General features: G+C 41.1%; 2 protein-coding genes across 2 annotated transcripts in view; both read left to right on the top strand.

The window, feature by feature from the left end:
- LOC311497579 (sialoadhesin-like) overlaps positions 1-12,873 on the top strand; it is a gene marked incomplete at its 3' end in the record, with an annotated part of 28,577 nt that extends 15,704 nt beyond the window's left edge. The window contains exons 17-23 of the mRNA XM_084557890.1: positions 819-1,073; positions 2,378-2,638; positions 3,584-3,838; positions 5,137-5,397; positions 6,346-6,600; positions 6,688-6,948; positions 12,755-12,873. Of these exons, the coding sequence (XP_084414016.1) occupies positions 819-1,073; positions 2,378-2,638; positions 3,584-3,838; positions 5,137-5,397; positions 6,346-6,600; positions 6,688-6,948; positions 12,755-12,873 (1,667 nt within the window). The remainder of the gene's footprint in view (positions 1-818; positions 1,074-2,377; positions 2,639-3,583; positions 3,839-5,136; positions 5,398-6,345; positions 6,601-6,687; positions 6,949-12,754) is intronic.
- Positions 12,874-16,303: 3,430 nt separating this feature from the next.
- On the top strand, positions 16,304-25,569 carry LOC311497577 (sialic acid-binding Ig-like lectin 13; the record flags this gene model as incomplete). The annotated part of the gene is made up of 7 exons (XM_084557888.1): positions 16,304-16,352; positions 16,544-16,909; positions 18,172-18,465; positions 19,172-19,432; positions 19,512-19,596; positions 19,833-19,907; positions 25,401-25,569. The coding sequence occupies 7 exons, from the start codon at positions 16,304-16,306 to the stop codon at positions 25,567-25,569; spliced, it is 1,299 nt and encodes a 432-aa protein (XP_084414014.1).
- Positions 25,570-26,732: the final 1,163 nt, after the last annotated feature.

Raw genomic sequence — 26,732 nt, 5'->3', positions numbered from 1 at the left:
ATGAATCATCACACATGGAATTATGTAGTAAACAAAAAAAGTGGAAAACAACTCTAAATATGATTCATATTTTAGATTCTTTAAAATAGCCACCCTTTGCTTTGATTACTGCTTTGCACAGTCTTGGTATTCTCTCGATGAGCTTCATGAGGTAGTCACCTGAAATGCTTTTCCAACAGTCTTGAAGGAGTCCCCAGATGTTGGCTCTTTTGCCTTAACTCTGCCATCTCGATTGGGTTTAAGTCAGGTGTCAGGCCAGGTCATCTGGTGCAGCACTCCATCACTCTCTTTCTTGGTCAAATAGCCCTTACACAGCATGGAGGTGTGTTTGGGATCATTGTCCTGTTGAAAAAAATAAATGATGGTCCAACTAAACACAAACCGGTTGGGATAGCATGTCGCTGCACGTCACAGTAGAATGAGTTTCACCTTTAATGAAGTATTTCCACACACTTGATGAACCAATGCTAGTTTGCGTCAATCACCCATTGGGCTCCTCTGCCTTCTCTGAGGTGTCCCTGTTGTTATTGTTTACTTCCTGCTTAAAGCGTCATGGCACATCAGTGAAGTCGACGAGTCGGTACAACGCCCAGCACAGACTCGACTATACAGGCTTTAATACAAACTGCAGACAGCTAATGCAGTTTTTTTTCATACCCTAAATCAGACATGAATGTGATGCTTCTTAGATCTGCAGTGTATTTAACCAAAAGAGTATTTCGGTTATAACAAATAAATAAATAGGGGGACTTGCAGCAAATGGCCTTCATTAATCCTCCATTATCGACTACTATATACATCTATATGTTTCTTTGCAGATGCCCCAGTGAATGTGAAGGTTGAGTACAAACCAGATGTGAAGGAGGGACAAACTGTCCACCTGAAGTGCTCCAGTGATGCTAACCCTCCTGTCAGAAGCTACGAGTGGCACAATCAAACCGGTGCTCAAGTGCACAAGGGATCGATCTACATCCTTCCAAATGTCTCTAGACACAGAAAAGGGCCGCTGTACTGCACTGCAGTTAATGAAGTAGGACGAGTCAATTCAAGCTCTGTGCAGCTCAATGTGCTATGTAAGTAAACAACTACAGAACCGTGGTGATGAAGAAGACTTTTTTATTTAAACTAGGGATGGCTCGATACAACTTTTTCATGTCCGATACCGATACCGATACTGCAACTTGGAGTATCTGCCGATACCGATACCAATCCGATACCTTCTTTTCTCCTCTGTTAAGTTGTTTATAATACATATAGTTTGTATAGATGTACTTTGCTTAATATGGACATCTAAAAACACCATGGTCAAACTGTGCAACAAATATTCTGCTCCTCTAAGGGAGGAAATAAAATAGCCCACGATGTGCCTCACTCCATAAGCTCTTTATTTAAACTTCAAATCAGTGCAAACTGCAAACTTGAATGTTTCTTCTTTCACATGTAACCTCTGGGGTTGAACTGTATGTAAAACACCCATATCAAACTAGATATAGAATGGACTCAGTTCCAATGTTCCATTGAAGACTAGGACAGGGGTGCCCACACTTTTTTGGCTTGCAAGCTGCTTTTACAATGACCAAGTCAAAGTGATCTACCTATCCTAAGTCATATTGATTGGTGCTATAGTGTTAAAAGCTCTATCCATCTTTGTTTTTATTTTTATCAAGAAAAACTGGTGCACTGCACCTTTAGAAAAATAGCGCTGTCGGTAGTCTTGAGTTGTTGTGGTGGAAGTTGTGCGCGGCTGTGGATGTGTGCCGCTGCCGCTGAACTGAGGGCATGTTGCAAATATATAGTAAAATAAATAAAGATGAACGTTTGTCTTGCTGTTTGCTTTGGAGGTGCAACAGATAATTGTTAAGCCAGACTAACGTCTAAAAGATTTTTATTATTTTCAATGGCACGCGATCTACCCGCAAAGGTCGATCAAGATCGACGTAATGGGCAACCCTGCTATAGGACATATAGCTGCTTTGAGTGACTGCTAACTTTAAATAACTGTCACAGTGCGTCCAGTGCTGCTGCCACCCCTTGAGACACTCGCGTTGCACAAGTTGCATTCGGCTGCTTTACATTTCTCTTCCTTGCGTGCAAACTAACTCCACACAGCTGACATGAAAAGAGCGCTAGGCTAATTCACTGTCACGACGTTCTGTTTACACACGCTTGCAGCAGCTGCTCTCTGTTTACGGCATGTCGCGCAAAGTCAAGTTGAGCATTTGGGCTTAGGTATCGGATCGGACGGGCTATAGTTATTTTTTTCGATGTTCGATCCTGAAATTTTGACCGGTATCGGGCCAATACCGATCCTAAGTATCGGATCGAGCCATCCCTAATTTAAACACATATAATAAATGTACATTTCTTGCTCCTGCAGATGCCCCTGAGATTAAGAATGCCTCGTCGTGCTCCTCAGAGGGGGACATGGTAAAGTGTGTGTGCATGGCTGAGTCCAATCCTCCCAGTATGATCCATTTTGTGCTTCCCAACAAAGTTCACCTGAGCACCAAAGTAGAGCAGCATGGCTCTCTTACTATCGGGACTCTACAAGTCAACATGGGGTCCTCCATGTATGTGCACTGTCTGGCAAACAACACGCAGGGCAGTGCCAGCGTCACGCTCTCCCTGCCTGTTAAAAGTAAGAAATACTTTGAATGCAGCATATGTACACTACCAGTCAAAAGTTTGGACACACCCACTCATTTAATGTTTTTCTTTATTTTCATGATTATTCACATTGTAGATTTTCACTGAATACATTAAAACTATGAATCAACACACATGGAATTATGTAGTAAACAAAAAAAGTGTGAAACAACTCTAAATATGATTCATATTTTATATTCTTTAAAATAGCCACCCTTTGCTTTGATAACTGCTTTGCACACTCTTGGTATTCTCTCGATAAGCTTAATGAGGTAGTCACCTGAAATGCTTTTCCAACAGTCTTGAAGGAGTCCCCAGATGTTGGCTCTTTTTCCTTAACTCTGCCATCTCGATTGGGTTTAAGTCAGGTGTCAGGCCAGGTCATCTGGCGCAGCACTCCATCACTCTCTTTCTTGGTCAAATAGCCCTTACACAGCCTGGAGGTGTGTTTGGGATCATTGTCCTGTTGAAAAAATAAATGATGATCCAACTAAACACAAACCGGATGGGATAGCATGTCGCTGCACGTCACAGTAGAATGAGTTTCACCTTTAGTGAAGTATTTCCACACGCTTGATGAACCAATGCTAGTTTGCTTCAGTGACCCACTGGGCTCCTCTGCCTTCTCTGAGGTGTCCCTGTTGTTATTGTTGACTTCCTGCTTAAAGTGTCATGGCACATCAGTAAAATGGACTAGTCGGTACAACGGCCAGCACAGACTCGACTATACAGGCTTTAATACAAACTGCAGACAGCTAATGCAGTTTTTTTCATACCGTAAGTCAGACATGGATGTGATGCTTCTTAGATCTGCAGTGTATTTAACCAAAAGAGTATTTCAGTTATAACAAATAAATAAACAGGGGGACTTGCAGCTAATGGCCTTCATTAATCCTCCATTATCGACGACTATATACATCTATACGTTTCTATGCAGATGCCCCAGCGAATGTGAAGGTTGAGTACAAATCAGATGTGGAGGAGGGACAAACTGTCCACCTGAAATGCTCCAGTGATGCTAACCCTCCTGTCAGAAGCTACGAGTGGCACAATGAAACCGGTGCTCCAGTGCACAAGGGATCGATCTACATCCTTCCAAATGTCTCTAGACACAGAAAAGGGTCGCTGTACTGCACTGCAGTTAATGAAGTAGGACGAGTCAATTCAAGCTCTGTGCAGCTCAATGTGCTATGTAAGTAAACAACTACAGAACCGTGGTGATGAAGAAGACTTTTTTATTTAAACTAGGGATGGCTCGATACAACTTTTTCATGTCCGATACCGATACTGCAACTTGGAGTATCTGCCGATACCGATACCAATCCGATACCTTCTTTTCTCCTCTGTTAAGTTGTTTATAATACATATAGTTTGTATAGATGTACTTTGCTTAATATGGACATCTAAAAACACCATGGTCAAACTGTGCAACAAATATTCTGCTCCTCTAAGGGAGGAAATAAAATAGCCCACGATGTGCCTCACTCCATAAGCTCTTTATTTAAACTTCAAATCAGTGCAAACTGCAAACTTGAATGTTTCTTCTTTCACATGTAACCTCTGGGGTTGAACTGTATGTAAAACACCCATATCAAACTAGATATAGAATGGACTCAGTTCCAATGTTCCATTGAAGACTAGGACAGGGGTGCCCACACTTTTTTGGCTTGCAAGCTGCTTTTACAATGACCAAGTCAAAGTGATCTACCTATCCTAAGTCATATTGATTGGTGCTATAGTGTTAAAAGCTCTATCCATCTTTGTTTTTATTTTTATCAAGAAAAACTGGTGCACTGCACCTTTAGAAAAATAGCGCTGTCGGTAGTCTTGAGTTGTTGTGGTGGAAGTTGTGCGCGGCTGTGGATGTGTGCCGCTGCCGCTGAACTGAGGGCATGTTGCAAATATATAGTAAAATAAATAAAGATGAACGTTTGTCTTGCTGTTTGCTTTGGAGGTGCAACAGATAATTGTTAAGCCAGACTAACGTCTAAAAGATTTTTATTATTTTCAATGGCACGCGATCTACCCGCAAAGGTCGATCAAGATCGACGTAATGGGCAACCCTGCTATAGGACATATAGCTGCTTTGAGTGACTGCTAACTTTAAATAACTGTCACAGTGCGTCCAGTGCTGCTGCCACCCCTTGAGACACTCGCGTTGCACAAGTTGCATTCGGCTGCTTTACATTTCTCTTCCTTGCGTGCAAACTAACTCCACACAGCTGACATGAAAAGAGCGCTAGGCTAATTCACTGTCACGACGTTCTGTTTACACACGCTTGCAGCAGCTGCTCTCTGTTTACGGCATGTCGCGCAAAGTCAAGTTGAGCATTTGGGCTTAGGTATCGGATCGGACGGGCTATAGTTATTTTTTTCGATGTTCGATCCTGAAATTTTGACCGGTATCGGGCCAATACCGATCCTAAGTATCAGATCGAGCCATCCCTAATTTAAACACATATAATAAATGTACATTTCTTGCTCCTGCAGATGCCCCTGAGATTAAGAATGCCTCGTCGTGCTCCTCAGAGGGGGACATGGTAAAGTGTGTGTGCAGGGCTGAGTCCAATCCTCCCAGTATGATCCATTTTGTGCTTCCCAACAAAGTTCACCTGAGCACCAAAGTAGAGCAGCATGGCTCTCTTACTATCGGGACTCTACAAGTCAACATGGGGTCCTCCATGTATGTGCACTGTCTGGCAAACAACACGCAGGGCAGTGCCAACGTCACGCTCTCCCTGCCTGTTAAAAGTAAGAAATACTTTGAATGCAGCATATGTACACTACCAGTCAAAAGTTTGGACACACCCACTCATTTAATGTTTTTTCTTTATTTTCATGATTATTTACGTTGTAGATTCTCACTGAATACATCAAAACTATGAATCATCACACATGGAATTATGTAGTAAACAAAAAAAGTGGAAAACAACTCTAAATATGATTCATATTTTAGATTCTTTAAAATAGCCACCCTTTGCTTTGATTACTGCTTTGCACAGTCTTGGTATTCTCTCGATGAGCTTAATGAGGTAGTCACCTGAAATGCTTTTCCAACAGTCTTGAAGGAGTCCCCAGATGTTGGCTCTTTTGCCTTAACTCTGCCATCTCGATTGGGTTTAAGTCAGGTGTCAGGCCAGGTCATCTGGTGCAGCACTCCATCACTCTCTTTCTTGGTCAAATAGCCCTTACACAGCATGGAGGTGTGTTTGGGATCATTGTCCTGTTGAAAAAAATAAATGATGGTCCAACTAAACACAAACCGGTTGGGATAGCATGTCGCTGCACGTCACAGTAGAATGAGTTTCACCTTTAATGAAGTATTTCCACACACTTGATGAACCAATGCTAGTTTGCGTCAATCACCCATTGGGCTCCTCTGCCTTCTCTGAGGTGTCCCTGTTGTTATTGTTTACTTCCTGCTTAAAGCGTCATGGCACATCAGTGAAGTCGACGAGTCGGTACAACGCCCAGCACAGACTCGACTATACAGGCTTTAATACAAACTGCAGACAGCTAATGCAGTTTTTTTTCATACCCTAAATCAGACATGAATGTGATGCTTCTTAGATCTGCAGTGTATTTAACCAAAAGAGTATTTCGGTTATAACAAATAAATAAATAGGGGGACTTGCAGCAAATGGCCTTCATTAATCCTCCATTATCGACTACTATATACATCTATATGTTTCTTTGCAGATGCCCCAGTGAATGTGAAGGTTGAGTACAAACCAGATGTGAAGGAGGGACAAACTGTCCACCTGAAGTGCTCCAGTGATGCTAACCCTCCTGTCAGAAGCTACGAGTGGCACAATCAAACCGGTGCTCAAGTGCACAAGGGATCGATCTACATCCTTCCAAATGTCTCTAGACACAGAAAAGGGCCGCTGTACTGCACTGCAGTTAATGAAGTAGGACGAGTCAATTCAAGCTCTGTGCGTTTCAATGTGCTATGTAAGTAAACAACTACAGAACCATGGTGATGAAGAAGACTTTTTTATTTAAACACATATAATAAATGTACATTTCTTGCTTCTGCAGATGCCCCTGAGATTAAGAATGCTTCATCGTGCTCTTCAGAGTGGGACATGGTAAAGTGTGTGTGCAGGGCTGAGTCCAATCCTCCCAGTATGATCCATTTTGTGCTTCCCAACAAAGTTCACCTGAGCACCAAAGTAGAGCAGCATGGCTCTCTTACTATCGGGACTCTACAAGTCAACATCGGGTCCTCCATGTATGTGCACTGTCTGGCAAAAAACACACAGGGTAGTGCCAATGTCACGCTCTCCCTGCCTGTTACAAGTAAGAAATACTTTGAATGCAGCATATGTAGATTGTCACGACTGTGTTTGGACACACTCTATCATTTCTGTTTGGACAGGTTACATGCTGTATATTTACATTGCTGCTGGAGAAGCCGGAGGTTTGGTGATCCTTGTAGTTGTTGTTATGAAATGGTGAGTTGCTGTAGAAACATGGATTTATTTGATCAAATGTAAGTCAACCAAACCAGTTTGTTTAATATAAAAGCACTAAACAAAAGACCAGCAATAAATATATACTTTTAAATCAGGCATTTGTTAATACGATGCAACAATATGGCTTATAATAGTCAAGCCAGGCTTCAGTGTTTATATAAAGTGTGCTTCAATTAAAAACCATTATTCTGCCAGTAGGAGGAGATCTGGAGACACACCAGAGCCTGACATGAGCACCACAAAGGCAGACATGGAGTTGGAGCTCTCAGCGTCTCAGTATGCCACGACACAAAGGTTTTATGTTAATTCACATCAAATACAAACTTCACAGTGTCTTTATATGTACATTTAAAAACTGTACATGTTTGCTTTCTGCACCAGTCAAGCAAGCAAGATGAAAGAGAGAGTGAGTTAATGTTGTTTCCTATGCAGAATGATGGAGATGACGTAATCTACGCCAACATGTAACGCATAGAGGAGCTGTCCATGTCCGTGCTGTTGAAGTGAGAATCAAGGAAGTTGGAAAATGTTTCTGTATACATCACAAAACATTCCTTTTTCTCTTCTCCTGAAACTTACATTGTTTTTCATGACCATCTTACAAAGTGCTGTTAGATATAGATAAAGATATAGATAAAGTTATAGCGGTGACTTTCTTTCTCGCTCGTCTCTTTCCTCTTGGTCCCACCCACCTGGTTACCCAGTAGGTTAACTTTAACATCACTAATAGGCTGATCAAAGAGACTGACACCTGTCCATACCATTTACAAAACAAGACTATGGTGCGTTCAGGAACCATGTTGAACATAGGACATTCCATATACTTAATCAGCAGTCCCAAATACCAGTAATCTTCTATGTAATTTCCGCATTTTGCACTTTGCAAATTCATGCCGCGAGCCAGATTAGAACAATTCATTGATTCATTCATCTTCCGTAACTGTGTGTGTGTTTTTAAGGCTGGCAAATGTGCTTCCGCCTGTGGTATCTGTTGTAAAATTTTCACCTGTGGGAGAAACATGCAAAGTATTTATTTCATTTTTCTGTACTCAAACATTTAGTTGTCGTGTCATTTCATAATCATGACGTACTATCTCCAAATTATGGCTTGTAATCTTCAAATTATGATGTACAGTACTATCTCCAAATTATGGTTCGTAATCTCATAATTATGACCTTTAATTGTATAATATTCAATCAAATATTCAGTCGTGCATGTACACAATTAGGATAATAGTGACATTTGTCTAGTGAAACTTATTTTTAAAAAATTGCGATTGCACAATCAGTTTTTTAACCTAACCTCTGTTCCAACTCAAGATACACATGTCCCATTGAACTTGACGTTATTACATTACGGAACCACTAGATGGCGACACGCTCTCAAATCCAACGTGAACTTTGACACTTGAGTCTGGACCGACTCCACCTGGAATATGAGCCAAACAAACACGGAGATCAAAGGTGCAGTCATATGACTCCCAGATGGCTGAATGAGAGTCAACAGAGCTGAGGAATGAGTCTCCTGAAACAAATTTTAAGATTTGTGATCTTGCACGATTCGATCCTGCTGGGAGAAGAATAAAAGAAAATAGAAATCAGTGCTGGCTCGAGTGCGGCTCTTGCGCGCACAGGAGGAGATGGACTTTTGAGAGAGGCGTGTTGTTTAGACAGCGGGTTGTCTGGTATGATTCTGTGGATGGGGCGCAACTGACAGACTTTTCTCCAGCTGTTCGCAGCGTGATGGAAGCCTGTAATGTTTCTGTGTTAATACGCCTATACTAAAAATGAACTCATCGACATTTACTAACTCCTATATTTTTCTGTTGCCTGAACTGATATATAAGTAATGTGAGTTCTTCTCTTTGTACATTAAATTTTGACTTGTGCTCAGTCTGTGGTGATTTCTTCTTCATTGCTTGATTGTTAGTGCTTGATTGACTTAAATAACAATAAATCGGTCATGTCAGCTAAGACAGCTAATTTGGAAGATAGCTTAACCTGATACCTTGAGTATTGTTTGAATGAGTTGACCTTCTTCAGTACTTAGTCAACACATTTATGTTGGCCAGATGGTGGAGCTTTAACACTGATTAACAGCTGATGAAGTCACTGAAGGCTGAAGCAGAGACTGGAAACTAGCTTGTTCTGTGGTTCTTCTCAACAGACTGGTGACAACAGCTCAAACTGAAACACACAAAAGAAGTGACTTTACATTAAATGAATACATTTAGAGGAAAAAAAAAGAAAAGAAAAAAACACAATCCAGAATTATAGTGAGCTGAAATGGCAGCTTGGTTATACTGAAGCAAAATTAACAGGACATTATGTCTAAAGAATTCCAAGAAACAAAATTAGGGTTTGGTTTTCTGTTCATTTTTCATAAGATTTATTCATTGCAGGAAAATTCTGCTAAAATGGAAAAGGACTCAAGATACATCAGAGGAGGCCCAAGTGTGGAAAAGGCGAGGTGCTGACATGTCGCACAGATTTTAAGTCTTGTGAGAGGCAGGAGAACTCTAACCAGGAAGCTCACCACAGTGTTACTGTTCTCTCTGTGCCTGTACCTACCTAAGGGCATACCCAGGACACCTCCAGTGCTCCCCTGGAAAGCCTACCTAAACCAATTAAAAACAGGCTAGCAGAATTGAAAGGAAGATTAAGCAAATGAGGGAAGAGATCAATACCCTGAATAAACGGTTTAAAAAAGGCCAGAATCGAGGAAAGGGAAGGGATAAAACAACTGACCACCAGCCTTCGAGGCCAGCTAATCAAGACAAGAAGAGCTGAGGGATTAAACTGAAGGCGTAAAAAGAAGCTGCAAGAACCAACTTAATCAAAAACCCATACTGTTTCATCAGAGTACTTCTAGGAGAGACCGGATCATGAACCCTAACAAGTTCTAAGCACAGAACCTCCATCATGGAGAGAGGTCCAGGATGTGATAAAGCACTCCAAATCATCTTCTGCACCAGGCAGTTGTTTTTGACAAACTACACCAGCCTGTTACTTTTGTTAACAACATTAAAGCAGAAAGAGCCTGTGAAAGTTCTCTTAGGCATGAACAACGGGACCACTCTGATTGGAGCAGCCACACAAGCAGTGGGAAATCAGAATGAGGCAAATGTTTCGTGGTCCATGGGAGTGTCAGTGACACCTGTAACAGTACCGGCAGACACACCCATCATCCCGCTTACAACAGAACAAATCAGACATGATCAGGGGAATGATCCAAATGTGGGGAAAGTCATTCAGGACAAACTGACAGGACAGAGACCAGCAGGCCCACAACGAAAACATCTTGACCCCAAGTATCAGGTTTTCCGAGGGAGTGGGATGAATTGGAAACTGATGAAAATGGAATCTTGTACAGGAAAACTGTGTGGCGAGGATAAGGTGAAAACAAAAGAGAAATTAAACCGATAACCAAATTAGAGAAAGAAACCGACAACGCCACCCTGGGAATTTCGCCCAGAGAATTAGTCTGGAAAGCACACAGGTAAGTTTACTCAGTAAGGCATGAGACGTGGTTCAGGTACTTATAGAAAACCGTACAACTTTATTGTTAAGGGACTTGTTTAAAATATTTCAGTTTCATTCATACCAAAGGAAATCAAAAATAAGGAAATCAAACAAAAAGGGGCTGGAGCTGAGTGTATGGACAGGGGCTTGGTGCAGGGGGGGAATCAACAAAAGGAAAAACGCAACTCAAAAACACCCGAAATTCGTGACACACACTCAGTGAAGTGAAGCCCGCTTCCCCAGACACAGCAGACAGGGATACCACCACCCGGGCACCAGCACCGCCACCACCAGTCTCCAGCAACTAAAAAGAGAAATAAACAGATTAATAAACCAATCACAAAACAAAAAGGGCAAATAATCTTAACCAATATCAACAGAGCCTACTTTTAGAAATGGAAAATAAACTAAAGAAAACAAAACCACTTTAAATAAGTAATCAATTCAACATAACCAAATAACTTAAATAACCCAACACTTAAACACACACGCACACATGGGGGCCAGGCCCTAGTTAAAACACCCAGGCTTGAGTTGGACGAAGTTGTTCTGGGGCGTGGGCCGCAGACGTCAGGCCGCGGTGACCGCCAGGTGAGGCCGAGCAGAGCGGAGCAGCCACGCAATCAAGCAGCGTGGAGACCGTCCCGCACAAGCAGCGTCGAGACCAAGCACAGTAAAACAATTAAAAGTCCAGGCAGAACAGAGCAAAGCAGCAGAGTCTCAAAAGTTTAGCACAGGACAAAGCAGCAGCGTCCCCAATCAGCTGATCGCACGTTACACCTAATAACAAAAAAACATACCATTAGCGTCCCTACGTTTAACGGTAATTATGGTGGTTGATTGCTAACACACATACCCGTTTGATGATACACCCATTCGCACAGGAGGAGGGAGGGAGAAGAAGACCGGCACTACTGGCATTTACCTGTGACCACACTAGCGTTAGCCCTCAGACAGCATCAACACTGACGAGAAAGGGAGGACACTTACCACGTACAAACCACGCCGCACATACGGGGCACACGGAGCAGCTGCCCTACAAATGAAGACAAACGCCGTGAGCACAGAAAGGGACCGAGCGACCAGTGTGGTGAAGCAGCGGGCAACCATACCTGTCGGGCCTACCTATGAGCCGGAAGTGACGCACCAGTGACGACAGAGGCGCAAGAGGAATAGCCAGTGAAGGGTGGCGGCTTTTATACTGGCCCCCCAGTGGCACTAAATGCACATAGCAGCACTAAATGACAGCTAGCATATGTCTGCTGCTACAACTGCAAACAGGAAACTGTTGGTGCTCCCAGAAAAACACATACCCACAGTGTTAAAGGAGCTTCATGATGATGGAATGGGCCACTGTGGTGTGGACAGGACCACCTCACTAATACGAGACAGGTTTTACTGGCAAAAAACTGCGCTATCTCCTCTTCCGACAGGGTTGAAGAAAATCAAAATACACCCAATGTTTGAGTATATGAAAAAAATAGAAAACAACACGGAATCGACTTGCAGTCACCTCGTTCTCACTCCAGCAAAGAGAGAAAGTTCAACCAAATATGTCAATGAAACGTACTGTTTACATGCATGCCACTGACGGCAAATTATTTTGCGCCACTTGATCATGTGAACGTCCCGCTTGTGTTTCCATTACATTTCAGAAAAGCACATTCGGTACTCTCAGAGGAAAATAAAATATCCTTTTTAATAAATGTAAATAAACCTGTATGGATCTTTTTTTTAATTTTTTTTTTTAACCTATTTACTATCATATTTAAATTTTTATCATAATCCAGTCTTTTTATTTATTTATTGTCAATTACTTATTAAACGTGCAATATCAGTCACACATCCTATTTAATTTACTGGAAACCTACTGTAATCTGTCGAATGATATGGACAGTAGCAATCAGGGTTACATCACAGTCTACAAAGTAACTGTTGAAAGAATGGAGAGGGTGTGCAATGAGAACCTTTGTAGATGGCTGGGAATACTCCCGAGTTTTACATCTGTAGGGCTCTACATAAGGTCGGGTCAGCTCCAGCTTCCATCGTGTTCTGTTATGGAAGAGTTTATAGTTGCAGACATGCTCTAACATATCGTGACTCCCAAGATCAGGTGATCCGAGAATCTGGAATGAGAACAAGATCAGGGAGGAAGTACGCTGCCGGCAATGCAGTTGACCAAGCTAAGAGCTCCCTCAAGATCAAGGAAATCAATGGCAAGCCCTGAATCAGGCTTGGCTTAGGAAGCTCCTATTTTCAGCATTGTTCATAGCCCACTCCCAATGAAAGGAGGACTATAATTCAGGAGGAAGTTCAAAACCTGGATGGGGAGAGAAGGAGACCGAAGGTAATAGAGTTTGGAACGCAGGGGTCTTGGATCATATGGGATCTTCCTAAGAGGTCAATCACATGGGCAGAGCTGTGGAGTCTGAAGCCGTTTCATATCTATTTAATGCTCAGAGCTGTGTAGAACAACAACAAACCTGCACAGGTGGGGAATGAGGCAGGATCCATTGTGTAGGTTGTGCGGAGCTCAAAGCACCATGTCCCACATATTATCAGGGTGTAAAACAGCATTGACGCAAGGCAAATACAGGTGGCACCAAGACGCCATTTGGAGTAGAGCTGTGAAGAAGCAGAAGAAAGGAAATAAGCAAAATACGAACAGCTCGTCCAAGATTGTCAGGATAAAGGGTGGATGACTTCCTTATTCCCTGTGGAAGTAGGGTGTCTGGAATTCCCAGCCAAGAGAGTTTGGAAGCTGCGGATGGGTTGTTTGGTTTCCCAAATGTACAAGTCTGTACACTCCTCACTGCACTGAACAGCATAAACTACATTACTCTGTTTTTGCCTGGGTGTTTTGTCTTTGGGGTGGAGCAGTTTTTGCCCAAGTGTATTCCCTGGTTTGAAATAAACTGGAATGCGGTGTTTTCTGAAAATTCTCTTGAGTTTCTCCAATACACCAGTCACATAGGATGGAAATGTTCTTCCTCTTGTTGTTTCTGATGGGCTATACCCACATTTCCTATGTGGGAAGTTGAGGTTTCCTATTTAAACCTCAACTTCCCACCAGTTCCTTAGAACTGAAGAAGCTACTCGGATGAGTGGCAAAACTCAAACTCTACAAGTCCAGTTGCCTTTTTTAAAAAAACTATTTCTGGATATTATGGGGTAAAATACATGTGAGAGTGACAAAAATAAACCATAGTTTGCAAACAGATGAGCTACTGTATGCTGTGTTATTGCTATGTGTGCCCTTATATTGGCATATTGCTCCTATGTGAAAAGTATTTCAAGGGGAAATCCAGTTCTTGTTCTTGTTATAAGTAGACTTAGATGTGTCTTATAGGTTCAAGATGTGGGAAAGATGTTGCATTTTCTCTGAATCAAGGAAAATGGTCCAGAGATAAGATTCAGCCATCTCCATTCACCACGGTACAATGAGAATCCATTCATCTGCCAAAACAAACAGGCAGGTGCCGTATTGCCTTTAAATAATGTCTGAAAAACATCAGGAAATCAATGAATATGCATTTATGAATCATTTTTGGAATTTAATAACATCTACATGCTAATCAGTCATACCTAGATGAACGTAATACCACACTGAGGAAGACACATTAACTGAAAGCTGAAAGCTCCTGTAATTATTAGCTGTTATTTATTTTTGATAAACTTTCTGTTTCTTTGATTTACAGATTTGGTATTTCTTCCTTATTCACACATCCTACCATGGGTAACTCAGTGTCCACTGGTTTCACTACTCCTCCTCCCAAGAAACCGTCTTGGAGGTGGCAGAAGGAGGACACAGTCAAACTGGAGGACCATTTGACGCAACGTGAGGAGGATTTCTGGAGCGTCAAACAAAAGCAAAGTTTGTCTGTGAAAAAGCTGCACCTTCCTCACAGCATCCACTATGTTGACTTAGCTGTCCAGGAGAGCGTCAATTTTTATCCAAGCAGGGGTGAAATGCTGAACCCCGCCTTTGTTGGAGACCAGGGCCCGTGAATTTACTGAGTTCACATGGACAATTGAATCTATACAACATGTCAGAATCCTCAGTTGCAATGTTTGCAGGAGCAACTGCAATGCTACTGCAGCACGGGAGGTCTGAAATGGAGGGCAACCGCTAGACAAGTTTCTCACTCACCATTAGACTGTGGGTCTAAAACTGTAATCAGGATATGAGACCACAGTGTAAATGAAAAATGTGTCAGTTCCCCTTTTTGCAAAATGCATGCAAGACTAAGAATGTTTCTTTTGTTGCGCTGGGTATGATCCTGTCAAACAGATTTCAGTTTGATGTTACGATATGTAGACGCTCAGAAATCAAGAGCATGAGCAGACTCCATACAAGAACCCTGACCATGTGACTTTTTAAATGAGCAAAGGAATATATGGTCACTGTACTGTATCTTAGCACATTGTTGTCAAGGTGTTTTAAACCCCATTGAGATGTAAATACATTTTACAAACGTGTAATCAACCTTGTTGGACAAATAGATGGATTGCAGTGCTACTGTGTGTTACTGTTTCAGTTTTTCTGTCTCTCTTCAGTTAACTGACATTGCCACAAGTGCATCTGATAAGGAGTCAACAAATGACTACAACAGCTTTAAAAAGTGATAATTGCCTCACACTGATTAAACACTTAAGTCAAGAAGAACTTAAAGGGGAACTACTGTTTTTTACAACCTGGACCTTATTTCTAGCATAAAATACCATCGTTTACTCACCCATATCATTTTTGTTTCATTTGCACTTGTTCAGGAGATAATTAGATCAGCGTATATCCATGTAGCGGGAGTGAGTAATATTCAGCCATGTTGCAAAAAACTAGCAGTAGCAAATTACAGATAAACAAGCCGACCGTCGCAGGTGAACGCGCAGCTCAGAGACAACATCATCCAGGTCAGAAGACATCATCCGGGGTCTGTAGGTCATTCTACAGACCCCGGATGATGATGAAACGTAACTCCGGACTCAACGGGGAATAGCACTAGCGTATCATAACAAAATATTGGTGAAATAAACAAGTTTCGCGGCAGATAATGCGTTATTTAGAGGCTGCGTCTCTGTGCCCTGATCACTCCCGCTACATGGATATACGCTGATCTAATTATCTCCTGAACAAGTGCAAATGAAACAAAAGTGATATTGCTGAGTAAACGATGATATTTTATGCTAGAAATAAGGTCCAGGTTGTAAAAAACAGTAGTTCCCCTTTAATGGCCCATTCAAATTAAACTCAATGGGGCATGAGGCATTTTAAACTGATTTGATGGTGATGATATGCTCAATGACCCTTGTGTTTATTGTGTGGTTAATATGCAAATATATTACTGCAAATAATTAATGCAAAAAAATTAATTCCTGTATGTGTTTCTAAAGAATGGAGAGTGAATATAGCACACATTGTGAATAAAAAAATGTTGGACATGGTAAAGAATAACACAATACATTCTGATAAATGATTATTAATAGGAGACACCTCCCCCACTACAGGGTTAAAGACTCAAAAGTTAAGTGCTGTCACAGTTGTTAGCTTAAAAGTAGAATGGAAACTTGACAAGTCTTCTCTCACCACGGAAATGACAGCAGCACGTGCCTATTTGTCATTTTATTTTCAGGTCTGACCCTGACACAAGAGAGTGGAGATGGAAGCTCTAACACGGTCTCTGTTTTCTGTGTGCCTTTGCATTCAAGGTATGGTACCTCCTGTATGGTGAATATTCAGCTGTAATCAAATGAACAGTAGAATTAAACAGTCAGTTATTTGTCTTTTTCCTGCATCTCTTTTGTTTGCAAAATAATTTAATATTCAGGTGAATTTGTACTTTACTACATTCATTCATTGACTCCATGCTTATTCTAATTCACTGTTCAATGTGTTACAGTTACTCAAACCGATGGCTCATCTTGGACAGCTAAGGTGCCGTCCTCAGTTAAAGGTCTCCTTGGGTCATGTGTGATCATCCCCTGCTCATTTGATTACCCACAGCCAGAAAATAAACAAGTCACTGGTTACACTGGGATTTGGAACGACGATGATCATCGCTCTATCTATCACCCAGTCAAGAAAAATATCTTGGACAATTATCGGGATCGGACAACGCTGCTGGGGGATGTCAGACACAAGAACTGTTCTCTGAAGATTGATGACATTCGGTCCAGTGACCAAGGGCCTTTTCATTTCAGAATTGAATTGAAAAACTACGACAAAGCTTCCTACCGACAAAGCAAAGTTTCCATCTCAATAATTGGTAAGTGAAATGAACAGCCTCCAGTAAAAACTAATTCCTATATTTCTGTTTTGAATTCCAGTATTGTTATCATGACATTTATTTTTTTTAATTGTAGTTTATCAGTCTGAACTCCTCTCAATAGTTACGCTTCTTACTTTCATACTTAAGAAAACGGAACTAATGGGCACGAGTGACACATCTTTTCATCCATGGTATTCTACAGCGTTTGATTCTCTGGATTATTTCAGATGTCATTGTTTGGCAAATTCAATTTGTAACAGCACAACCTAAAAAACAAAAACAAGTTTTCAAACTGTGCTGGTAACAATTGTTATTTAGTTTATTTTTTTTCTCATGTTACCTAGTTCCTGTTACCTTCTGCTGTTATAATGCATTATAATCCATTCGTTTGTAAAAGTTTGCAAAAGGGTTTTTTCCCTTACACAGATGCACAATACTGAAAAAAGTACCAATACCAATACCAAGTTACAGTGTTGTTCTAAGGTCTGTCATCGGGCGAGAGGCGGCGTACACTCTGGACAGGTCGCCAGTCTATCGCAGGGCTAACACAGAGAGACAGACAACCATTCACACTCACATTCACACCCACGGCCATTTTAGAATCACCAATGAACCTAATGAGCATGTCTTTGGACAGTGGGACGAAGCTGGAGTAACCGGAGAGAACCCATGCAGACACAGGGAGAACATACAAACTCCACACAGAAAGGCCCAGTAGGCCCATGGATTCGAACCTCGCTGTGAGGCATCAGTGCTAACCACCTTGCCACTGTGCCGCCCCAGTCTTATATTTTAACTGAATCTTTATTTTGAGGAAAATAACACACAATCAGAATCAGAATCAGAAAAGACTTCTTTGCCAAGCATGATTGTACATACAAGGAATTTGTTTTGGTGTTGTTGCACCCATTCCACATAAACAAATAAAATAAAAAAAAAAAATAAAAAAATGGGGGGGGGGGGGGGGGGGGGATTGGCATTGTTCAACAGACGCACTTCGGATGGGAAAAAACTGTTTGCCATGCGAGTGGTCCTGCACTCGATGGATCGCAGCCATCTGCCAGAGGGGAAATATCTTTCCACCATAAAGGGTGTTTGTAGTCCATATGTGTGGACTAAAGCTGTTTAATATCAAAACAAGCAATGCCAGAACATTCAAAGTTCATAAAAAACAATCCAGTAGACAAGTGTTCTCTATTAGTTACGATACAACTTCAGGTCTTTGCCAACAGCTATTGTGATCTTTCTTATTAACACAGATGAATCACAACCCATCAACTTGTCTGTGGTTGAGGAGATAAGTGAGGGTCAGAGTGTGTCTCCATCCTGCTCTGTGTTTTACTCCTGCCCAACTTCTCCTCCTGTTTTCACCTGGAGTCACTCTGGAGAGCAGCGTTTTCACTCACAAGTGTTCAGTGATGGCCAGCGGGAAGCAGCGTCTACTCTGACATTTCGCCCGACCCGTGCTGACCACAAGAAGTCTTTACGATGCAGCGTTCAAATGCACAATGGAAAGCCGCTGAAGACACAATCCAAGGTCCTTCAAGTAAAATGTAAGTAGTGATGATGAAAAAAAAAATGCTTCTGACACTGTGGCCTTCATGGTTTCAAACAGACAATAAAAAGCATACGAAGAAATATAAATAAAATCAAAGACAAGTGAAAATTGTCAAATATTCTGAAAGTATTCATTCATTCATCCATTAATCTTCTATAACCGCTTGTCCTGTGAAGGGTTGCGGGGGGTGCTGGAGCCTATCCCAGCTGTCATCGGGTGAGAGGTGGGGTACACCCTGGACAGGTCGCCAGTCTATTGCAGGGCTTGTTCTGAAAGCAATTAGAACAAATAAATGTTGATGATTGGCTAAGGTAGGGTAAGATTTCATGGTAAGCCAATCAGCGGCAGGGCAGTGTTCAGTTGGGCGGGTGTTGTTTACAACACCTGCACAGCAATATCACACACAAGCGATCAGAGATGGCAAGGTGGAAGTATAGGCACTAATTTAACCTCATTGAGGTAAAAGGCAAGAACGTACAAGTGAAGTGTACATTACATTCAGAAAAAAATCTAATTATTAGACTTATTTAAACTTTTTTTTTTTTTTAAAGTAATGCAATAGTTACTTTCCCTAGTAACTAGTTAGTTCAGTTACTAACTCAGGTACTTTTTGGGAGAAGTAACTAGTAACTATAACTAATTACTTTTTAAAAGTAACGTGCCCTTCACATATAATAAATGTACATTTCTTGCTCCTGCAGATGCCCCTGAGATTAAGAATGCCTCGTCGTGCTCCTCAGAGGGGGACATGGTAAAGTGTGTGTGCATGGCTGAGTCATATCCTCCCAGTATGATCCATTTTGTGCTTCCCAACAAAGTTCACCTGAGCACCAAAGTAGAGAAGCATGGCTCTCTTACTATCGGGACTCTACAAGTCAACATCGGGTCCTCCGTGTATGTGCACTGTCTGGCAAACAACACGCAGGGCAGTGCCAACGTCACGCTCTCCCTGCCTGTTAAAAGTAAGAAATACTTTGAATGCAGCATATGTAGATTGTCACCACTGTGTTTGGACACACTCTATGATTTCTGTTCGGACAGGTAACATGCTGTATATTTACATTGCTGCTGGAGCAGCTGGAGGTTTGGTGATCCTTGTAGCAGCAGTGATAGTTGTTAAGAAATGGTAAGTTACTATAGAAAAATGGACTGAATCAGAATTTTGATCAAATGTAAGTCAACCAAACCAGTTTGTTTAATATAAACAAAACAAAAACACTAAACAAAAGACCAGCAATAAATATATACTTTTAAATCAGGCATTTGTTAATACAATGCAACAATATGGCTTATAATAGTCAATCCAGGATTCAGTGTTTGTATAAAGTGTGTTTCAATTAAAAAACAATATTCTGCCAGTAGGAGATCTGGAGACACACCAGAGCCTGACATGAGCACCACAAAGGCTGACAAGGAGTTGGAGCTCTCAGCGTCTAAGTATGCCACGACACAAAAGTTTAATGTTAATTCACATCAAATACAAACCTCACAGTGTCTTTATATGTACATTTAATAACTGTAAACATTTGCTTTCTGCACCAGTCAGGAAAAGAGGAATGAGACCTATGATAACGTGAGATGCCAAGGCATTTGTTCCAATGATCATATTTATGGCAACATGGAGGTATGTAAACTTTTCTTCATTCGTTCGTCATGACACACGTGCATGCAAGAGGAGAGAGAGTGAGTTAATGTTGTTTCCTATGCAGAATGATGGAGATGACGCAATCTACGGCAACATGTAACGCATAGAGGAGCAGTCCATGTCCGTGCTGTTGAAGTGAGAATCAAGGAAGTTGTGAAATATTTCTGTGTACATCACAAAACATTCCTTTTTTCTCTCCTCCTGAAACTTACATTGTTTTTCATGACCATCTTTACAGTACTCACAGTTCCTGGGATAAGTTATAGCGGTGAATTTCTTTCACGCTCGTCTCTTTCCTCTTGGTCCCACCCACCTGGTTACCCAGTAGGTTAACTTGAACATCACTAATTGGCTAATCAAACAGATTGACACCTGTCCATACCATTTACAAAACAAGACTATGGTGCGTTCGGGAACCATGTTGAACATAGGACATTCCATATACTTATCAGCAGTCCCAAATACCAGAAATCTTCTATGTAATTTCCGCATTTTGCACTTTTCAAATTCATGCCGTGGGCCAGATTAGATCAATTCATTAATTCATTCATCTTCCGTAACTGCTTGTCCTGTGAAGGGTCGCTAGGGTGGCTGGAGCCTATTACAGCTGTCATTGGGCGAGAGGCGGGGTACACCCTGGACAGGGCTAACACAGAGAGACAGACAACCATTCACACTCACATGCACACCTACAGCCAATTTAGAATCACCAGTGAACCTAATGAGCATGTCTTTGGACGGTGGGAGGAAGGGAGAGAACCCATAAAAGACACAGGGAGAACATGCAAACTGTTCTGAGAAACGAACAGTGTGTTTTTAAGGCTGGCAAATGAGCTCATATCTGGGGTATCTGTTGTAAAATTTACACCTGTGGGAGAAACATGCAAAGTATTCATATTTCTGTACTCAAACATTTAGTTTAAATCACTGATAATTTTTTATTTTTTTTTTTGAGAAAATCTGAGCATTGAAGGAAATGGAGACAAAGTCTCTATAGAAGCTGTAGTTGTCGCGTCATTTCATAATTATGATGTACTATCTCCAAATTATGGCTTGTAATCTTCAAATTATGATGTACTATCTCCAAATAATGGTTTGTAATCTCATGATTATGACTTTTAATCTCATAGTTATGATTTAAATCTTATAATTACGACTTCAAATCGTATAATAATCTCATTATTATGACATACCATGTGACTCAATTTCTTTTTCGAGTGGAAATGGGCTTCCATAGGTTAATACCTGTGTAGGTGGGACGAATCAACGTGTCTTTTTAGTACCAAATAACCTTTCAGTGTTACTGTACTTATAGATGACACCTGCCTCCTTTGTCTATTTGGCCAAAGCTTCAAGCTAGCATCACACACCCACCAGTCCACCAAACAGGATGTTGTCTCTGACTGTCTTTGTTGTCTTTAACTCCAGATAGATAGATAGATAGATAGATAGATAGATAGATAGATAGACAACTTTATTGATCCCTTTGGGAGGTTCCCACAGGGAAATTGACATCTCCATCGCATACAGCACTGTCAAACATATATGTACACGAATTATATAGGAAACAGTAAATAAACCCAAATACCAAACACCCAAAAAAGAATAATAATAATAATAATAATAATATGACTGTACATACATGGTTGTTGCATAAATAGAAAAATACCAGCTGCATATTGTTGTACGAGCCGTATTCAATCGTGCATGTACACAATTAGGATAATAGTGACATTTTTCTAATGAAACTTATTTTTAAAAAATTGTGATTGCACAATCAATTTTTTTTAACCCCCTGTTCCAACTGAAGATACACATGTCCCATTGAACTTGACGTTATTACATTACGGAACCACTAGATGGAGACAGCTCGCAAATCCAATGTGAACTTTGACACTTGAGTCTGGACCGACTCCACCTGGAATATGAGCCAAACAAACACGGAGCTCAAAGGTGCAGTCATATGACTCCTAGATGGCTGAATGAGAGTCAACAGAGTTGAGGAATGAGTCTCCTGAAACAAATTTTAAGATTTGTGATCTTGCACGATTCGATCCTGCTGGGAGAAGAAAAAAAGAAAACAGAAATCAGTCCTGGCTCGAGTGCTGCTCTTGCGCACACAGGAGGAGATGGACTTCCGGGAGAGGCGTGTTGTTTAGACAGCGGGTTGTCTGGTATGATTCTGTGGATGGGGCGCAACTGGCAAACTTTTCACAAGTTGTGAGCGGCGTGATGGAAGCCTGTAATGTTTCTGTGTTAAAAATGATGCTAAAAATAAACTCATCGACATTTACTAACTCCTATATTTTTCTGTTGCCTGAACTGATATATAAGTAATGTGAGTTATTCTCTTTGTACATTAAATTTTGACTTGTGCTCAGTCTGTGGTGATTTCTTCTTCATTGCATGCTTGTTAGTGCTTGATTGACTTAAATAACAATAAACCAGTCATATCAGCTAAGACAGCTGATACATTGACTATTGTTTGAATAAGTTATATTGACCTTCTTCAGTACTTAGTCAACATACTTATGTTGGCCAGATGGTGGAGCTTTAACACTGATTAACAGCTGATGAAGTCACTGAAGGCTGAAGCAATGACTGGAAACTAACTTGTTTCCAGTGGCCAAGTTGGAGATACATTCTGTTGCAGCAGAATACCCTGAATAAACAGTTTAAAAGGGCCAGAATCAAGGAAAGGGAAGGGATATAACAACTGACCACCAGCCTTCGAGGCCAACTAATCAAAATAAGAAGAGCGGAGGGATTAAACCGAAGGCGTAAAAAGAAGCTGCAAGAACCAACTTAATGAAAAACCCATACTGTTTCATCAGAGTACTTCAAGGAGAGACCAGATCAGGAACCCTGACAAGTTCTAAGCACAGAACCTCCATCATGGAGAGAGGTCCAGGATGTCATAAAACACCCCAGATTATCTTCTGTACCAGGCAGTTGTTTTTGACAAACAACACCAGCCTGTTACTTTTTTAAACCACATTAAAGCTGAAACAGCCTGTGAAAGTTCTCTAAGGTATGAACCATCTGACCACTCTGATTGGAGCACCAACACAAGCAGTGGAAAATCAGAATGAGGCAAATGTTTCGTGGTCCATGGGAGTGTCAGTGACACCTGTAACAGTACCGGCCGCTTACAACAGAACAAATCAGACATGATCAGGGGAATGATCCAAATGTGGGGAAAGTCATTCAGGACAAATTGACAGGACAGAGACCAGCAGGCCCACATTGAAAACATCTTGACCCCAAGTATCAGGTTTGCAGAGGGAGTGGGACGAATTGGAAACTGATGAAAATGGAATCTTGTACAGGAAAACGGCAACCAGGAAACTGTTGGTGCTCCCAGAAAAACACATACCCACAGTGTTAAAGGAGCTTCATGATGATGGAACGGGCCACTGAGGTGTGGACAGGACCACCCCACTAATACGAGACAGGTTTTACTGGCAAAAAAACTGTGCTATCTCCTCTTCCGACAGGGTTGAAGAAAATCAAAATACACCCAATGTTTGAGTATATGAAAAAAAATAGAAAGCAACACGGAATCGACTTGCAGCCAACTTGTTCTCAGTCCAGCAAAGAGAGAAAGACTAACCAAGTATGTCTATGAAACGTTCTGTTTACATGCATGCCACTGACGGCAAGTGATTTTGCACCATTTGATCACGTGAACGTCCCACCTGAGTTTCCATTACATTTCAGAAAAGCACATTCGGTACTCTCAGCGGAAAATAAAATATCCTTTTTAATAAATGTAAATAAACCTGTATGGATCTTTTTTTTTTAACCTATTTACTATAACTATTTGTTACTACTACTGTTACTTAAATTTTTATCATAATCCAGTCTTTTTATTTATTTATTGTCAATTACTTATTAAACATGCAATATCAGTCACACATCCTATTTAATTTACTGGAAACCTACTGTAATCTGTCAGATGATATGGACAGTAGCAATCAGGGTTACATCACAGTCTACAAAGTGACGTTAACAACTGTTGAAGGAATGGAGAGGGAGTGCAATGAGAACCTTTGTAGATGGCTGGGAATACTCCCGAGTTTTATATCTGTAGGGCTCTACATAAGGCCGGGTTAGCTCCAGCTTCCATTGTGTTCTGTTATATCCGATACACCAGCCACATAGGGGATGGAAATATTCTTCCTCTTGTTGTTTCTGATGGGCTATACCCACATTTCCTATGTGGTAAGTTGAGGTTTCCTATTTAAACCTCAACTTCTCACCAGTTCCTTAGAACTGAAGAAGCTACTCGGATGAGTGGCAAAACTCAAACTCTACAAGTCCAGTTGCCTTTTTAAAAAACTATTTCTGGATATTATGGGGGGAAAATATATGTGAGAGTGACAAAAATAAACCATAGTTTGCAAACAGATGAGCTACCGTATGCTGTGTTATTGCTATGTGTGCCCTTGTATTGGCATATTGTTCCTATGTGAAAAGTATTTCAAGGGGAAATCCAGTTCTTGTTCTTGTTATAAGAAGACTGAGATGTACCTTATAGGTTCAAGATGTGGGAAAGATGTTGCACTTCCTCTGAATCAGGGAAAATGGTCCAGAGATAAGATTCAGCCATCTCCATTCACCACGGTACAATGAGAATCCATTCATCTGCCAAAACAAACAGGCAGGTGCTGTATTGCCTTTAAATAATGTCTGAAAAACATCAGGAAATCAATGAATATGCATTTATGAATCATTTTTGGAAATTTAATAATCTCTACATGCTAATCAGTTATACCTAGATGAACGTAATACCACATTGAGGAAGACACATTAACTGAACTGAAAGCTTGTGAGATGTAAACCTGGTAAGTTTCATCATTTCAATGTTCCAAATACCTTCAGAGCAACAACAGGCTGTGATTGAAAGACTTGTGCTGCTTGATTGACTGATCAATGCAAACGACTGACCGTGAGATTTATTAATCAGCAGCGACTGACTTCTACTGTTACTGCTTTCTTTAATCTCAGAGATCTCTGATTAATCATTCCTTTGAGGACCTTCTCTCTGCCCTCCATGACTCTCTTTAAAATCCAGGGGACCTGATCACCTCTCATTTAAATCTGGGACAAGCTAGAAGCAAGAAGAGTCATCACTGTCAACTGTTTTAGTGACCAGGTAAAACATTAGATATGTTGTGTTGAGGTATACATGTTTATTCATTTTATATGTCCTGTAATTATTAGCTGTTTTATTTTATTTATTTATTTTTTTTTGATAAACTTTCTGTTTCTTTGATTTACAGATTTGATATTTGTTCCTTATTCACACATCCTACCATGGGTAACTCAGTGTCCACTGGTTTCACTACTCCTCCTCCCAAGAAACTGTCCTGGGGGCGGCAGAAGGAGGACATAGTCAAACTGGAGGACCATTTGATGCAATGTGAGGAGAATTTCTGGAGCGTCAAATGAAAGCGAAGTTTGTCTGTGAAAAAGCTGCACCTTCCTCACAGCATCCGCTATGTTGACTTAGCTGTCCAGGAGAGCGTCAGTTTTTATCCAAGCATGGGTGAAATGCTGAACCCCGCCTTTGTTGGAGACCAGTGCCAGTGAATTTACTGAATTCACATGAGCAATTGAATCTACACAACATGTCAGAATCCTCAGTTGCGATGTTTGCAGGAGCAACTGCAATGCTACTGCAGCACGGGAGGTAACCGGTGAGACAGGTTTTTCGCTCACCATTAGACTGTGGGTGTAAAACTGCGATCAGGATATGAAACTACAGTGTAAATGAAAAATGTATCAGGTCCCCTTTTTGCAAAATGCATGCAAGACTTAGAATGTTTCTTTTGTTGTGCTGGGTATGATCCTGTCAAACAGATTTCAGTTTGATGTTACGGTATGTAGACGCTCAGAAATCAAGAGCATGAGCAGACTCCATACAAGAACCCTGACCATGTGACTTTTTAAATGAGCAAAAGAATATACGGTCACTGTATTGTTTCTTAGCACATTGTTGTCAAGGTGTTTTAAACCCCATTGAGATGTAAATACATTTTACAAATGTGTAATCAACCTTGTTGGACAAATAGATGGATTGCAGTGCTACTGTGTGTTACTGTTTCAGTTTTTCTGTCTCTCTTAGCTGACATTGTCACAAGTAACTCCTGACTCAACGAGGGATAGTACTGCCGTATCATAACAAAACATTGGTGAAATGAACGAGTTTCACAGCAGAAAATGCATTATTTAGAGGCTGCGGGTGCCCCAGTAACTCTCACTATATGGATATACGCAGATCTAATTATCTTACGAACGACTACAAACGACACCAAAGTTATATGGGTGAGTAAACGATGGTATTTTATGCCAGAAATAAGGTCCAGGTTGTAAAAAACGGTAGTTCCCCCTTAATGGCCCATTAGAATTAAACTCAATGGGGCATGAGGCATTTTAAACTGATTTGCTGGGATGGTGATGATATGCTCAATGACCCTTATGTTTATTGTGTAGTTCATTCATTCATTCGTCTTCTGTACCCGCTTATTCCTGTGAAGGGTCGCGGGGTCTCCTGGAGCCTATCCCAGCTGTCATCGGGCGAGAGGCGGGGTATACCCTGACCGTCTCGCTGT

This window comes from Chelon labrosus (genome assembly GCF_963514085.1).
Source record: "Chelon labrosus genome assembly, chromosome: 12".
Taxonomy (NCBI): domain Eukaryota; kingdom Metazoa; phylum Chordata; class Actinopteri; order Mugiliformes; family Mugilidae; genus Chelon; species Chelon labrosus.
Note: the sequence above shows the minus strand (reverse complement) of the source record. Positions and strands in the feature narration are given on the sequence as shown.